This window comes from Jatropha curcas, chromosome 11 (assembly GCF_041381405.1).
Source record: "Jatropha curcas cultivar XTBG-Jc1 chromosome 11, XTBG_Jcur_1.0, whole genome shotgun sequence".
Lineage (NCBI taxonomy): Eukaryota > Viridiplantae > Streptophyta > Magnoliopsida > Malpighiales > Euphorbiaceae > Jatropha > Jatropha curcas.
The window spans coordinates 2,553,068-2,568,845 of record NC_143161.1 but is presented as its reverse complement, the minus strand read 5'-3'; the positions used below and the strand labels follow the sequence as shown (position 1 = coordinate 2,568,845).

Sequence of the window (15,778 nt, the reverse complement as noted above, 5' to 3'; positions counted from 1 at the left end):
TCCTGAATATTGCTTATCAAAGAGGCAATAGGTTGGAAAATCAGTTAAAAAGAGTAAAGAATTAAAAAAATTGCTTCAACCCTTGTTTTATTAGCTTACTTTGATTTCTTTTTTGTCACCATTCTTGAAGTACAAAGTAATCAATCAATTTTAATTCTGGTATTTTTGACTTTGCTGTTTGAGCTGTTATTAAAAACAATATACTATTAATTAAAAATATTAACTAGATATAATCAGAGTTTACTTTGAAAATAAATTCTAATAGTGAGGGTAAGATTACAGGTATTTGAATCTTACCTGTAAAAACTCCATCCTTTCACATTTATCAGAAGAAACTAGGAAGAAGTTTCTAATGGATCATAGGAATCAGGGAGAAAAGGGATGATGCCATTAATGTAAATGATCGGATAAACATATGAAATTCATTTAAATGAAGCTACACTACATAATTCTTTCCTACGTTCTTACCGGAAGTGTAACTACTACATTTATTCAAAAGAAAAATATATGAACGGCTAAATTTGAACTACTAAATGGAAAGAAAATGTCTAATTACAGAAGTAAAGAAAGATGAAGAAGTTGCACTCTGAATCTGTAAAAGCCATTGAAAATTTTTCTTTCTTGTTCTACCTTGGAGATTTAGAAGAGAGGCACTTTCCACAAGAAACGAGCTTAAGCAATGAATGAGGTCTTCGCGTCCTAATTTTCAAACGAGAAAGCTGCATATATTAAAGGCACATTAGCGACTTCTTCAAACTAAATCACATCAAAACAGCTATTAGACACCACAGCATTATATTTTTCTCATTCAAACTCTTAAATGACTGACACTGCTGCCAATTTATGAGAAACAAATGTATATTATACTATATATTAATGCATATACAATTCTCGACAGTGCTGACAATTCTCAAAGATCAATCCTTTTTTCAAAAGCAAGAAAAATGGTGGATTTATGAAATTTAATTGTTAGTTAGAATATCATCCAGGAAAAAACAAAAAATGGTATCTTACCTTTCTACGCGTAACTCTAGATGCTTTCCAACATAACAAGCTTCGTGATCTAGGTTCCAGTCTCCTGTAAAATTACAGTACATATGAGCCCATAAAAGACTGTGTAGATATTAGGAGAACAAAATGTACTGCTAGAACCTACAGGAAGAGCTTTCAAACTATCACTTCATTCAGTAACTGTTCAAATTACTACAAACCGCTATTCACTTAATTTAAATATTGTGGCCTTTTCTTGTGCAATATTATTTGCCCAGGAGCATTACAGTTATCCTTTTTAGCTAGGTAAAATATATTTTATCAACTCCCAACAAGAACAAGAGAGAACACAAAAAAGAAGAAAAGGTACGGTACAGAAAATACATACAAATTTTCTTGTTCAAGCTTTTCTGCTATAGAGACTGCTTTACGTTTGGACCATCCAGTTTGTTGGGTACATCCTTCTGCCTGCTGAATTACATGTGCAAGGGAAACCTTGCTTCTCACAAGGCTTTTACTCTGACTTTGCTCTCCAAGTTTCCTTCTTTCCGACATAGGACTCATGCTAGATTTCTTATGTGAAACTGCTGATTCTCCCGACCTCAATCTAGACAAACCTCTTTTACTAGATTCTGCATTGTAATCAACATGCCCATTACCCTTGGCTTCCCTAGGAGAAGCTGGTATTTCAACAATTTCACTCCTCCCTGCATCAAGAGATTCTCCTGTCCTAGGCATTCTGGTTGCAATAGTGGCCTCTGGCTCTGCAGCCATCTGGGATGAAGCATTCCTAGAAACTGGTAATATAAGGGGCCCTCCACCTTGATTTGATTCACATCTGATTTCAATGGTAACCGGTGACCCAAGAACAGACTCAAATGCTTGTAAAATATGTGCCTTAAACTTCTCTGCCTTCGATTTGGTGGGATGTGAACTGAACATTAACTGCACAGTTGGAGCTGCAAAAAGAAAAACTAATTTAAAGAGTCAATTAGAGAACACTATCAGATTATTCTCTAATAAGGACATTCCAATTCCACAGACCAGTTTGGTCCCAAAATTTATGAATAGTTTCGTATTGAAAAAAAAAAAAAAATCTTCACATAAACAATGCAATCCTAACAAATCAAAATATGATACTGTTGAATGAATCACGCCTCATTTAAGTACACTGTGCACATTATATGCATTAGAAGTACCTGCACCAAAACTGACAGAGATGAGCTTTCCTTCCTGATACAAGAACTCTCTTATACTGTTAAACTGAATTTTCCCAAGTACTTCCAACCAAATTTCTTCATAGCCCTTACGGCTTTTGCCTGAAATCTGCCTGCCGCTCACCCTAACCATATCAGAAGATAGCGCTGATGTCCTCTGGGGAGTCATCCCAGCCCCTGCATTTCGTCTCCTATCCACATTAATACCATTTGATACACCATTGATATGGAAATCACCAGAATTTCCAGCAGGGAGATTTTCCAACCTACTTTGTGTTGACAAGCCTCTATCTTTATTGAACATGTCAGTATGCTCACCACTTTTCATGCCTATATCTCTTCCGTTTGGGTGATTTATGGTGGGAGGGCTATGATTAAAACTAGTTTCTGTAGATGAACTAGGCAACATATACTGTTGATCAGGAGCAAGTTGAAGCAATGCAGCTGTTAGCCATGTTATTTTGTCATTTGACATTCTAAGTTGTTTTTCAGCCTCCGATAAAGTTTTCAGGGCTTGGCGTAGTTTTTCCATATCTTCCTTGGACACTGGAACCAATAAATTTGTACCATCAGTTGTAGAAAAAGGAAGAGATCAAATGTACAGAATCAGTTATCTCATTTTAGTTATTACTTGGTGCAGAGCAGAGGATCGCCAGAGCAACTATTCACCAGGTAGATAAAAAGCTACGTGATTTCACAGGTCAAAGTGCTGATATAAATGACTCGATAAATCAATTAAGGAGCATGCGAAAAAATCAAATCTGAACAAATATGAATTTTTCCAAGCTGAGGAGAAAGAAAATGTAGCCACATAATAGCTAATACAGGAAGAGAAAAACAAAGAATTCAATGTTTACACCCAGCTTTACATTGTGAACAAATTAGTTACACTGTGAACTGATTAGTCCATTACTAGTCACTTATATACCAGAGCAACAAACAATTTGTGAAACTCACATGGTTTTCTTCGGAAAAACTTCCTCCTACGCCTCTCTTTTGTGAAATCATAACTACCAGCTAAAATATCAGTAATAACTGTAGCAAGCTGCGACATTAAAGCCAATGGCTCCACACCAGTTTCCATTATTATTCTCAAATTCTTAACAGTGTTCACTGTGTCTGCAGATAATGCTAAATCAAGAAGATCGACCAACTTTTCATCAGAAATAAGCCCAACCTGTAAAGAAACAATTTATGGATTTTAGAGCAAAAAAATAGCATGAAATTGTATCTAATCATAGGATGACCCCTTTTTTCTTTTTATTTATTTATTCATTGTTGAGTGGGCAAATTTTTCCATTAATTTTAAGTGTAAAAGTACCACGACAAGGTCCAAGTATCCTTAACTGACATGGGTACTTAAAATACTGTACTTTAGGCTAACCTGAAGAAGTTATCATAAATGGTAACTTGATCATCACTCTGGACCAAGATCATCATCTTCCATTTAAGTGGGAGAGGCACATTTATATGCTAAAAGAATTAAACATTCTAATTTCGGTCACAAGAATGAGGAAAACCTTACCAGTTCCTGAACCAGAGGAACAGATATCTTCAGACCAAGTAAACTCAGCTGTTCTAGAGTCATCTCAGCATCCCTCAATGATCCATCTGATCGTGATGCAATAAGTTTTAGTGCATCCTTATCGATATCTATATCTTCTTTGGATGCAATCCACTGCAAAGTGTAAATAATATCTGCATCTTTCAGCTTCGGGAAAAAGAATTTCTGGCACCTGGATATAATTATATGAGGCAAAACATCAAGACTTGAGCTGACAAGGATAAAAACCACTCGTCTAGGTGCTCTATCAATGACCTTTGACACAGCACTCCAGCAATCAGGTGACAGAGTATCACAGTCATCAAAAATAAAAACTCTGTACTGTGATGGCAGGTGGGAAATAATCATGTTGTCGAGCAGATCCATAATACTTTCAAAATCAAAATTACTGACTGGACCAACTTCCCTTATGTTTCGACTCTTACCCATGTCATGCGCAATGCAAGCATTGCAATAGCCACAAGGTTTGGAATGTTCCAGAGATTGACAATTCAAAGCCCTGGCAAATATGCGAGCACATGAGGTTTTTCCCGTACCATGAGGCCCATAAAACACATATAGCAGCCCAACCTTTCTTCTCATTACCGCATTGGAAAGAGCTTGTGCTACCAGATTCTGTCCTACTAAATCTCTAAAAGTTCTTGGCATGTATTTTTGAGTCAAATTTTGGTGCCTGCTATTGTGGTTCCGCCCAAGTTTGTGTCGATCACCAGACCTAGCTTCAGAAGCAAGGTCAGAATCAACATCATTTTTAAGTAAATGGTCAGCATATATACCTAGCTCTCCAGAATAGTCATGCACCCAACCAGCATAATCAGTGCTTTCTAGGGATCCAGACGCCTCAACTAATAGAGGCAGCACCTCTGCATCAGACTTAGTAGATGAACTTGAATGGTCAGATGCCACAGGAAAATTAGGACCATCTCTCTCCTGGGAAGCCATGCCACCTTTCCTCAATCTTGAGTCTGACAGACCACAGGACAAACTCCTACCAGCCATGTCAAGGAATGTTTTACCTCTGTGATGAATTCTTGACCAATTCCATGGAATCCCACATCCATTTCTAGGAGCTCTTGTCACATTTTCATCCCCATATTCTTCTTCTTCCTCCATGCGATGCCTTGGTCTTGATGACCCTTGAGCCAAAGAATTGGAAGCAACAGACATTTCATTCTGACCCCCAATATCTCTAGAGGATGGAGTAGCCCTAGTTCTTCTGGCATCTCTAAACTTCCGCCTTTTCACCCTATTTAATCCGCTTGAACCACGAATGCTGGTCTCAGGTTCCTCACCAATTTTTCCATGTCGAGGCCGTCTTCCACGAAGTTGGATGTTAGAAGAAGCTACATCACTATCCATTGGAACCTCATTCAGCTGCTCAGAAAGGGTCTTAATATGGGAACCTTGACTATGCTTCCCCTTTTGTTTACTCTTTCTAGGTTTAGATTCTGAACTCCCAGGAACAGCATCATTAACCAAACCATTGACATCTTCATCTCGTAAAGGGTCTTCATTACCACCCAAAAGATCAGCCCTAATGCTCTTTCTACTAGATTCTTCTCTCTTAATTCTCCTACCATCCTTCACTCCACTCTTGCTACTGCGATCACTAAAAGCTAGCACTCCATCATTTCCCCCAGTAAGCTCACCAGGAACGACCTTTGATGATGCTAAACCCGCAAGGGTTGGTGAGCCACCTGACAACCTCCTACCTTCCCTTCGACGTTCAATGCCAACTGACCTTCTACCCTCCATAACTGTGTCATCCTTGTCACCTTTCTTAGGAAGCAAATCAACAACAGAGGGTGAATGCCACGAAGGAGGACTGGCAGAAGGGTCCCTCAATGACCGGGACCGCTGAAGAACTATAAGGTCCCTCATCAGTGACCTATCAGCCAGTACAGGGCTTTGCTTATGCATATGGTTTTTCAGATGAATGCAGTTGGTTAAATGGATGTGGTTGCGAAGATGATCACTGATATGACCATTTGCATCCTTGAGAATCCTATTGCGGACAGCCTTGGTCATGATCAGAAACTAAATGCATATGATAGCAGTATCTCTTTCAACTTAACTAAACCTATCAAATTATATTGCATCTTCCCCCAACCAGTCATCAGCCAGAATCTTCAAAATTAAGCAAGTAGTCACAATAAACGCCAAAATTCAAGCGATCATAGATCTTCCATCAACGAAAGTGCATTTATTTGCAAAACTGATAACCTTTTTTGCAATAATTACGCCACACATCCCCAAATCCCCCCAAGTAAAAAAATATTGTTCACAATAATCTTCATTTTCCTCTGAAGGGCATAAACCCATCAGTACCAAGCTAAAGAAACGCAGCACTACCCAAAACCCATGAAACTAAATTCAAAATCTCAAGCTTTTATTGAAGCTCAAACTGCACTATTTCCGTCCCAAACCAAAACCTCCCAGCTTCACTGCATAAGATTAAAAGCAGAAAACCCTTCAGTTCAACAAGTAAATCATGTAACAATAAGCAGCTATAGCAGACCCTACAAGTAAAGGCTCAACCTTCTATCTTAAAGCACAAGAAGACCGAATTTTTTGGACGAAAAGGGTATAGAACAAACAGGGTTTAGATTGAGAAGAGCATGGAATTACAAACAAAGGAGACCATAGCTACTAGAAGAAGAAGAAGAAGCAAAAAGAAAGCAACAAGGGAAACACTGCATTCACCTGAAAATACACAAAAAGCAAAAACGACCCGTTTGGATCATTAACGCCACCAGATTAGATCTCTCTCTAGCTATCTATCTCTCATTAGTCCCACTCCTCAGCCACCAACTTCACATGCACTTCACGAGAAGAAGTGTTCCTTTTCACTGAAAACGATAGTCGAAAAACCCACTAAGCAACGGAGCTTGTGTTAGAGAGACAATAACTCAATAAGCTCAAGAAAGAGAAACTAAAGAGAAGGAGAGGACATACAAAGAATCTCTGGCAAGAATGCTCAGGGGAGAGGTATGAGATCTGTAAAAACAGGACACACACAGCCAATAAAGCGGTGTGCCCGTTTGTTTGTTTGAGCATGAAGTGCAAAATAAATAAATAAATAGTAGTAAAGGTTAAAAATTTATGGGTTTTCAATTTAAAAAGATTGTAAATTTATTTATATATTTGGATCTTTGTATGATGTTTTTGCCATAGTCAAAAAAGGGAAAGGAAGAAAATTGAAAACTGAGATTTTGAATGGGGACCAAAGAAAGAGCAGAGAGCCCGTTCTGTTATGTAATACATCATATAATCTGGCTGTTTGAAATAGCCGTTTCTTGGTACTCTTCTATTGGGTGTACAGAGTTTGAGACTGTACTCTTGTATATTAACCTTAAACTGCATTGTGGGGACCTGTAGAAGTTTCACCTATTTTTGGATTTTATTTTTATTTTTAATGAAAATTTTCATATGATCCAATTATTGAATTCACCCGTTAAATACTAATTTTTATTAAATACTAATTTTTTTATGGAAAAAACTCGAATTTGAAAAAATAACATTCAAAAAAATATTTATAGTGAAGATTTTAAAATATAATTATAAAATTTATATATTATCTGATGTACGTATTAAATTATGATAAATGAATATTTTTAAATTAAATTTTATGAATTATTCAAAATCTCACATTTACTATTTTTCACAGGAAAAAAAAAAATTCGAATTAGAGAAACAGATTATCAAAAAGATGAACAGGAATCTTGACTTATTTTCACTTTTTAAGTTTTTATAGAAGCAGAGTGAGGACAAAAAGCACAGCCTGTGGCCTGTGGGTTATCCAGTTCCTTTTATTGCATATAAAAACCCAAAATATCTTTTTTTTTTTCAAAAAAATAGGTCAAAATTAGATATGTCATTTGCTTAATTAATGCTAAGAAACAATATGTAATACTTTGACTTGTTTTGTTAAGCTAAAAAAAGAAACACAAATACATTATGAGATAGCATAAATTATCATTTTTATTACATAATTTATAAAATCATTCCAATTTAGTTTATTTTTTCATAAATAAAAAAGTTATTTACTACTAATATCTTGCGACTTGGAAAGTGATCGTTGATATAGATGGGAATTTTTAGACATGCATTGACCTAATCCTCCTAATTTCCAGAATTTAACATGTCTAAAAGAGAAACTTAATAAAGACTCTTAAATGCGAATTACATATAAAAAAAAAAAAAAAGAAGGAAAGTTAACCTATTCACCCACTGTAAAATTTAGAAAATTGACAGTGGCCTGTGCAGGGCAATAAGCAGAGACCCTTTTTTTTATTTTTTTAGAGAGTGGTCTGAACTCTGAAGGGCAATAAGCAGAGCCACAATCACGTGCGCCCATTCAGTTGAAGACGATGATGATGATAAATAATGACCGGTTTTCAATGATGTTTCTGATTCTGATGATGCTACAGATTCCGCTTACTATGTTATGTCAATGCGTTTGATGTTTTTTTTTTATCCACTCAATTGTAGTATTCTATTTAGAGCCCTTCATCTGCTCTCCCATCACCTGGTTCGCATTGTGCAAAATTTAAGACTCAATTGAACAAAATAATGAACATTTCAATTTTTTTTTAGGATACATTTCAAAACTATTTTAAAAATTTGTAGATAGTTTTAAAAATTACATTATTTTGGTCCAAAATTTAATTAGTGGGTGTTTTTGTTGTAATGCATTAAATTTTGAGTTGAAATATTAATAATTTTTCAAAAAATAGTTTGTTTATTTATATTCAAATTGTTTGATTTAAGTAAATTCTTACCTACACTAAAAAAAAATACATGAAACCAAAATAGCTTAATCAAATGATTAAAAATGCATTAAATCTCGTTCTGGTGATCACAGTATTGAGTCATGAAGTCAATATCTTAGAGAGATTTTTAAACGTAATCGCTTCATGTCGCTTTCCGTTCAAAAAGAATTAATCTTTCATTTAACAGTTAAACGGAAAGTGAAAAGACACACTCATTGATTAAGTTGGATTAAGCTATAATACATGAAGATGAAGCGGTTCAAATCTTTTTATATAAGAAAATGTCAATTCATAAGCTACAAAAAATAATGTCTTCTCAAATCTTACATGCAAAGGGGAGTGTCCCCAAAATCTTACAAACTTCTTATAATAAGATCAACGGGAAACATCCAATCTTGATGGCCCAGAAAAATTTGTCCGAAGGGGCCCCTGTTTGGTACACTTGTACATTACACTACCTGTATTTTACAATAATGACCTTAGGATTGCCACTGGGTTTAAGAATTGGTTGTATCTATTTGTCTGCCAGTTCTTTACAATACAACTTCTTTTTAGCTTTTAGTTTCAATTAAGTTTGAATTGTCATAGTAAATATCGAAAATTGAATTTCAGTTATTTAGGTAAACCCCCCTCTTTAATGTTTTTCTTTTTAGGTAAAGTGCCAAACTGAATTCAAATGATATTTTGATAGGCAGTGAATTCTAATTTATTTATTTATTTTTTTATAGATTCACTATTAGGGATAATAGTACTGAGTCGACTCTTTTTTTTTTATTTATTAAAAGTATATATTCTCCCATTTCAAAATATTTATTTATTAAACTCTAAATATTTGTTCGAACTGAATCTGAATATTGAATTAAAATTAACAGTTTATTGAGTTGAATAATTAAGAAACAGTATACGCTATTTTTAGGGTTTAAAGGAGATAATTGCTTGGTTGCTATTATAAGTTAAAAATTAAATTTAATTATATCATCGCAATCTACACTATAAACTTCCTCCAATGCAAATGATCAGGGTAACTCCACCTTTAAATAAAAAAAGATGCACTTTAACGAAAAAACACATAAATATTAACAATAATTAGTAATTTCATAGTTGTCTTTACATTAAAATTATGCCCAAAATCTTTTTTTTTCCTTCTTGTGGTGGGGGTAGAGTTTTGAAATGTGATTTGCATAATCTAGCTTCTTAATCAATAATTACATGAATCCAATAAGACTAATCAAATTGAAGATCCTAATTACTTTATATTTCTTGACCTTTATATAAAGGTGGAGTGCATCATTTTTATTCATTGGAAACTTTGTTACATGTCTAGTTCCGGAGGGACAAAAGCTTGTTTCTGTGTTCTACTGAGAAATCTTGTTATTTAATTATTTTCTGTTCATGGGGATAATGCAATCTCTAATCTTGAGAAGTTAACAATTTGGCTTTTGTTTTTAGCTGGACTAGTTGATCACTTGCTCACGTGACTCTATGTGTCTTTGCGGCGGTTTTCCACTCCTTCATTACTCCCTCTATATGAGGGCTACTAGCCTACCAGGGCGGCGAAGCCGCTAAATTTTGAATAAATATTTTCACGTTCCATACCTAAACTTACAGATAAAATGAATCTATTTTTATAAAAAGTTATATCCCAGCTGAATTATGAACAAGTATTAATAAAACATTTAAGGGGCAAAAAAAGAAAAGAGAGAGATGTAGTTTCTCTTTTGGTTACAGTGTTGGTAGTGTGCCCCTTTAAAGTTGCATCTTTGTGCCTAAATTGTGGCTCTCCGCCAGATGGATAGTTTAATGTTGTTAAACTGAATTGAGTTTGAAACAAGATAGTAGAACAAAAAATATAGAATTACTTCCATGAATTTTTATTTTTTCGCTCTGTGATCAAACATCAAGAACCAATTTTTGTGCTTTGCATTAAACCATGTCATTGTCAGGAATGAATGATTTTTCCTTTTAATTCGAAATTTTTAGTACCGGAAAGCTAGGGCTTTGAAACTGTAGGCATAGGGAATGCCTAATACATTAGCTGCACCTTAATTTACTCTGGTGCAGCCAATTTGGGATGGCTATAATTATTTTTTTCGTCGTGTTAATTTACCTGTCAGGAATTGGGACTTACTTGATTGCCCAATTCAAACCATGTTGTTGGATAATGGAAAAGTTGGACGCGAAGTTGAAACCCAGAACACAGCACAGGTGAGGTCACTTGCACATCTCAGATTAACCAATACCTGAACACTGAGTACATGATCAGGGTCAGCAACCATAATCTTGGGTTCCAGTATGGACTTACACCTGCTATCAGATCAGCAATTTACAAGCATTATTACTAAATTTTAAGTCTATTTTCGTCTTTTTCTATTATGAATTGTAATTGCAGTTTACATAATTGAAACAACAGAATATTTCACAGAAAGAACTGTTATTGTACTATTTGTTCCTTTGGAAATTGTCGCATACCGATTAGAAAAGCCCCACCACAGTCCAGAACTAGCTGTTTATCTATTTTGTTTGAATTACAATTTCATGGCTTTTGCCTAAGCTTTTGAATATTATAAGAATGAAGGCTACCGACTTGTTTTAGAAGGGCGATGTTTCAGAAGTACAATGAAACTGAGACAACTTATACCAGATTTACAGTTGCAAATGGACCTATTTTCAATGATCTCGAATCAAATTGGTTGGTTCGCTCAAGACATACTTAGGAAGTTCATACTTTGCACCTGCGGAAAATTTAATATGCTATGAAATTTAATACTTTCATCTGAAGAAATTTGCAGATGCGTGCAAATAAGTGCAAGAGAAACATGAAGAGATAGATAGGGGAAGAGTTTTGGCACCTCTCTCATCGTAGCAGATTGTTAAGTCTTCACTTTGAACAATCACGCCGGCGCTGTCCACAATTGCTTGTGCAAGAGTTAAATCAGCTTCAGCAGCAGCATGAAGTGCATCCCATATCTCTGTTAGGAGAAAATATCCTCACACATGTTAGTTATTCCAACCAACACCATTGAGATGTCTCTTAAAGATACCAAAAAAAAAAAAGGGAATTACAAAGAACGCATATCACCGAGCACCGTTATATGTAAAATAAAATGGTCAGACGAACAAAATAAAGGCCTTAAATTTTATCACTCCTTTGATAATATAAGGCAGGTTATCAACCCAGAGAAATGCCAGATATAAAATAACAAGTACATGATAGCATTTTGCATTAGCCAGGAGTTGCACAGGTATGAAATAGTAAACCTTAAAAAGGAGAAGCCAACTTACTTAAGCAAGTTTATCCAGAAAATAACAGTCAGACGTTTGCAACTCTGTGCATGTTATTTTCTATCTTTGCTGTCTGAATAATTCAGCTAGTCAATTCTATAGACCGGCCTTAGGCAATTACAGTATAGAAATGAAACAGAGCAATTAATAACTAGAAGCATGATAGTAGCAACATCAACAATAACACAAACAAATAGATGGAAATGAAATGGATATGAATATAAGCATACAAGAACAAAAGCAAAGGTCCAAAGTGCTTTAACTCAGTTGTTAACCATCATAATGTCTGCATCTGGCAGATTGGTATTTTCACAGAAGTAAAGCACATGCTCTTCATAAGAAAGAGAATTTCTTCAGAAAACGGAAATTCTCAGTAGAAAACTAATCTAGAATAGTAGAAGCAGAAAAGAGAATATAAAGAGATAAAAAAAAAAAAAAAAGGAAAGGGAAATAGAAAGATCCAAATTGACTTTCAGGTCAATTTATGCTTAATTTAGTTCAGTAAGATACTAGGATGCCCTCATAAGGATATTGATTGTTATAGACTATGAAACGATACATATCAAAATCTTAGTAATTTATTCCAAACATCAAGAATTCCATCAAATATCTTATAAATTAAAAATAAAATCAAAATATCCCAAAACGTCACTAAAAAACCCTCTACAAAAATATGCGACTCCTATCACGGCTATAAATGTGCAAGATAACTGCACACGGACAACTATGATGCTATGACACCTATTATCTTACACGCTTAATCAATCATATCTGTCCCTGTACGAGCTGTGTGTTGAAACTCTCTAATACCTAGTGCAAGCAGCAAAATTTATATAGCAATGTGTCAATCCTTGCCCTAACAAACAATCACAGCAAATAAATAACTAGCTATATATACTTTCCTTTAAAGTACTAAACCCCCAGGAGCATCACAATGTATTGATAACCAAATAAATGGGCTGCTTAGCACCTATTCTTCTTCATTGTTGTGGATCTATTGTAAGAGTATTTCTATGCATTGCCCTCCACAGCACTGTAGCAAATTATTGCTAGATATCAACTATGCTCTAGTATTACAATTGTTAAGTGTGTCCAGGACATTTACATAGACAAAATCCTTCAGGAAGATGTCTGAATTTCATAATTTACCAAGTCTAAACAATAACAGAGTGATAAAGAATTGCTCAGGTAACTGCACTTGGAGAAAAAGAAATTGCTATAAAAAAGCACTCTTTTTCTGCAAAACTTTGTTCAGTCAGGTCTGGTAGAAAGTTTCTCCCAACACACCCCCCCCCCCCCCCATTTCACGTTTTCTTCTTCCCACTGTGCTAGCTTTCTTCCACATTATTGACTCCAAGGACTAGATAAAATCACAGACAAAAATTCTATCCCCTTGTATGAAGGTTACACTAGAACAGCACATGCTTTGCTCGTACGTTGCATTTGCATGTGCATAGTGCACATTTCTTTCTGCACCTTGTTTTATGGTGTGTTGTGAGGAAATAAGATCAGAAACTTCAGTTTAATGCACAGATGAATCAGATTATGTCAGTCAAGGCCCGCAGATTAGAATAAGATTTCATCCAACTGTGATACTGCATGAACAGGAAAGAAACATTTCACTAGCAATTACTATTAATAGTGAGCTGGTTTAAGGAAAAAAAGAATACCTTTCCGTCCACCATAATGAGGAGCAGTATCCCAAAACTCATCACGCAGCTGCAGGAGTTGTGTCCTTGTAATTGGCTCAGAATGCTTCCAAGGTTTTGGTTTCCGGATTTTTTTCTTCGTCTGTTCTGCAGACACAGACAAGCAACAAATAAATTCACTAAAGTCAACTAAGTTTTAACAATTAGTAAAATCCAACACTAATGTAAAGCATTTAACTATAAAAAGCCAGAAGAGGCCATAAGCCATGTCAAAAGGAAACTTTCCAATGCATGATACAAACACATGTATACTTTGGAGGAAAAGAAATGTTGTGAACTTAGCAAATAAATCGAACCCTTTTAAATCATTAGCTTGCATCATGCCATGTCTGCCTAAGTTAATATCTAACTATGCACTTCCGGTGTTCTGACAGCATGTCAAGAACTTTCAAGTAATTGAGTTGTGTTGCTTCATTTCATGCAGATGCACACTGAGGAAATACCATTATGCAGGTGTGATAACTCAACAGGCACCGGTAGTTTCATATTAAGATTATGAATTGAGCTTGATTTTATGAAGTATTAAATTCGCATAAATCTCTCGTCTCCCAAACTTTACAAGGCATAAAAAAATATAATTAAAAATTCACAATCGCAATCAAAATCAGAAAAGTTGGAACCATTAATAGCCGGCCCAAATTAAACATCAACCCCAAATTATGGAAAAATGCTCAATCTTGAATAACTAAAATGCCATCTACAGAACTAAAAAAAGAATCAATTACCGCAACAGAATCATCAAATATCATAGACAAAAGATAAAGCAGATAGTAAAACAACACTTAAATGTCATATCAAGATTTGCAAACATCAAGAAACTCATATTTAGCTGCATACAAGAACTCGATTCAAAGAAAAGGAAAACAAAAAGAACCGGTTAAAGAATCAAAATGATAAAACTTTACCATCTCCTTTGGCCCGAGAGGATCCAGAACATCCCATTTCACAAAAGAAGCAGAGTCTTGAAAGTTGTAGATTGATTGATGGAAGCGAAAAGAAAAAAAAAATGGAAAAAGAAGAAAGATGCAGAAGAAGATAAGTAGCAGTGATGTAATGGTTGCTGGGCTAGGTACTTTGTTTTGTGGGTGTTTCTTTCACTTTCTTTATTGTAAAAAGAAAGCTGTTGTTTTAGGCCATTGGACCTAAAAGCCAGGAACAGAGGTACAAGGCCAAGTAATACCTGGGATCCATCCAACTAAAAATGTTGTTGTTGCTGCTGCTGTGAAGAAGAAACTTTGTATGGGAGAGTAGGAGTCCACTTTCAGGTCCCTATCAAATTCATCATTCATCTCTCGGTCTGCCCTCCTTTGTGAAGCTGTCTACTTGGGGTCCATCATCCTTATCCTCCATTTTTTTTTTCTTTTCTCTTTCTTCCACGTGAGGCTTTTGTGGTAGTTTCTGTTTAGGTGTCCATTTGGCACAAAGTGCGGTGGCTATGTCCATGATATATATGCGTATATATATATATGGAAAATACTAAGAGTAGGCAAGTATTCTCCTTTATAAGAAGGCAAATAGCACCATCAGCGTGAATTATTTGACTGCTCTGCAAGGGAAATTTCATGGAGAATGGTTCTTTATATATAAAAACGAAAATCTTCAATTATCAATTCAGGAAAGAACAGTTGATTATAAGAAAAAGAAAAGGAAAAATATTTGAGAGAATATTAAAGGTTTAACTCAGACATGTTAGGGTATAATCATTCTTGAGATAGATATCATTTTTACTTTTTACCTCAAATCCATTGAATACAACCCTAGATTTCCATTATTAAACCAAACAAAGCATCTCATATATTTTGCTAGTGAAAGGTCAAGAAGAACGAGTGACAGAAGCTATCCTCTGATAAAGGCAACAAAGTTATCAGCCATGATCGGGTAAATTTTAAGTCCATGGATGAAAGTTATTATATGTAATTAAAGAAAATTTAATAATTAAAGCCTTGACTGACTACCAAATTTCTTTAAACATTTCGGAAAAAACCGTTATTCGTAGGATTAACTGACATGAATCCAGATTAATAGTAAGCTTTGGATATCCAACAATTAAAAATTAATTATAGTCTATTTGATCTGTTGTTAATATACTGATGAGTTCAAGTTATAAAGTTATTTCAAAAATTAAATCTTTTGACCAATAAGATAATTTTTACATTATAAATCAATGCGTTTCTTATGCTTTTGAATCATTATTAACGAATTTCTGCTTATCTTTTAAATTATAGAATAATTCATAAATTTTTG

At 34.9% G+C, this 15,778-nt stretch overlaps 2 protein-coding genes across 6 annotated transcripts; both read right to left on the bottom strand.

Annotated features, from left to right (window-relative positions):
- Positions 1-366: 366 nt before the first annotated feature.
- Positions 367-6,998, bottom strand: LOC105649710 (AAA-type ATPase family protein). 4 transcript variants are annotated; one of them, XM_020685412.3, is made up of 8 exons: positions 6,727-6,998; positions 6,475-6,645; positions 3,733-6,215; positions 3,165-3,384; positions 2,190-2,753; positions 1,379-1,964; positions 1,015-1,078; positions 367-719 (listed from the first exon to the last, which is right to left on the bottom strand). In XM_020685412.3, exons 3-8 carry the CDS (start codon positions 5,797-5,799, stop codon positions 627-629), a joined length of 3,594 nt encoding a protein of 1,197 aa, XP_020541071.1. In that variant the 5' UTR covers positions 5,800-6,215; positions 6,475-6,645; positions 6,727-6,998; the 3' UTR covers positions 367-626. The 4 variants fall into 4 exon arrangements, with proteins under 4 accessions (XP_020541071.1, XP_012091832.1, XP_012091831.1 ...); XM_012236442.4 differs by having other exon boundaries at positions 6,475-6,620; XM_012236441.4 differs by having other exon boundaries at positions 6,475-6,998.
- Positions 6,999-10,957: 3,959 nt separating this feature from the next.
- Positions 10,958-14,878, bottom strand: LOC105649709 (uncharacterized). Of its 2 annotated transcripts, none has more exons than XM_012236440.4 (4): positions 14,440-14,878; positions 13,496-13,616; positions 11,393-11,512; positions 10,958-11,275 (listed from the first exon to the last, which is right to left on the bottom strand). In XM_012236440.4, exons 1-4 carry the CDS (start codon positions 14,440-14,442, stop codon positions 11,211-11,213), a joined length of 309 nt encoding a protein of 102 aa, XP_012091830.1. In that variant the 5' UTR covers positions 14,443-14,878; the 3' UTR covers positions 10,958-11,210. The 2 variants fall into 2 exon arrangements, with proteins under 2 accessions (XP_012091830.1, XP_012091829.1); XM_012236439.4 differs by having other exon boundaries at positions 13,496-13,621; positions 14,440-14,869.
- Between the last annotated feature and the right edge of the window lie 900 nt (positions 14,879-15,778).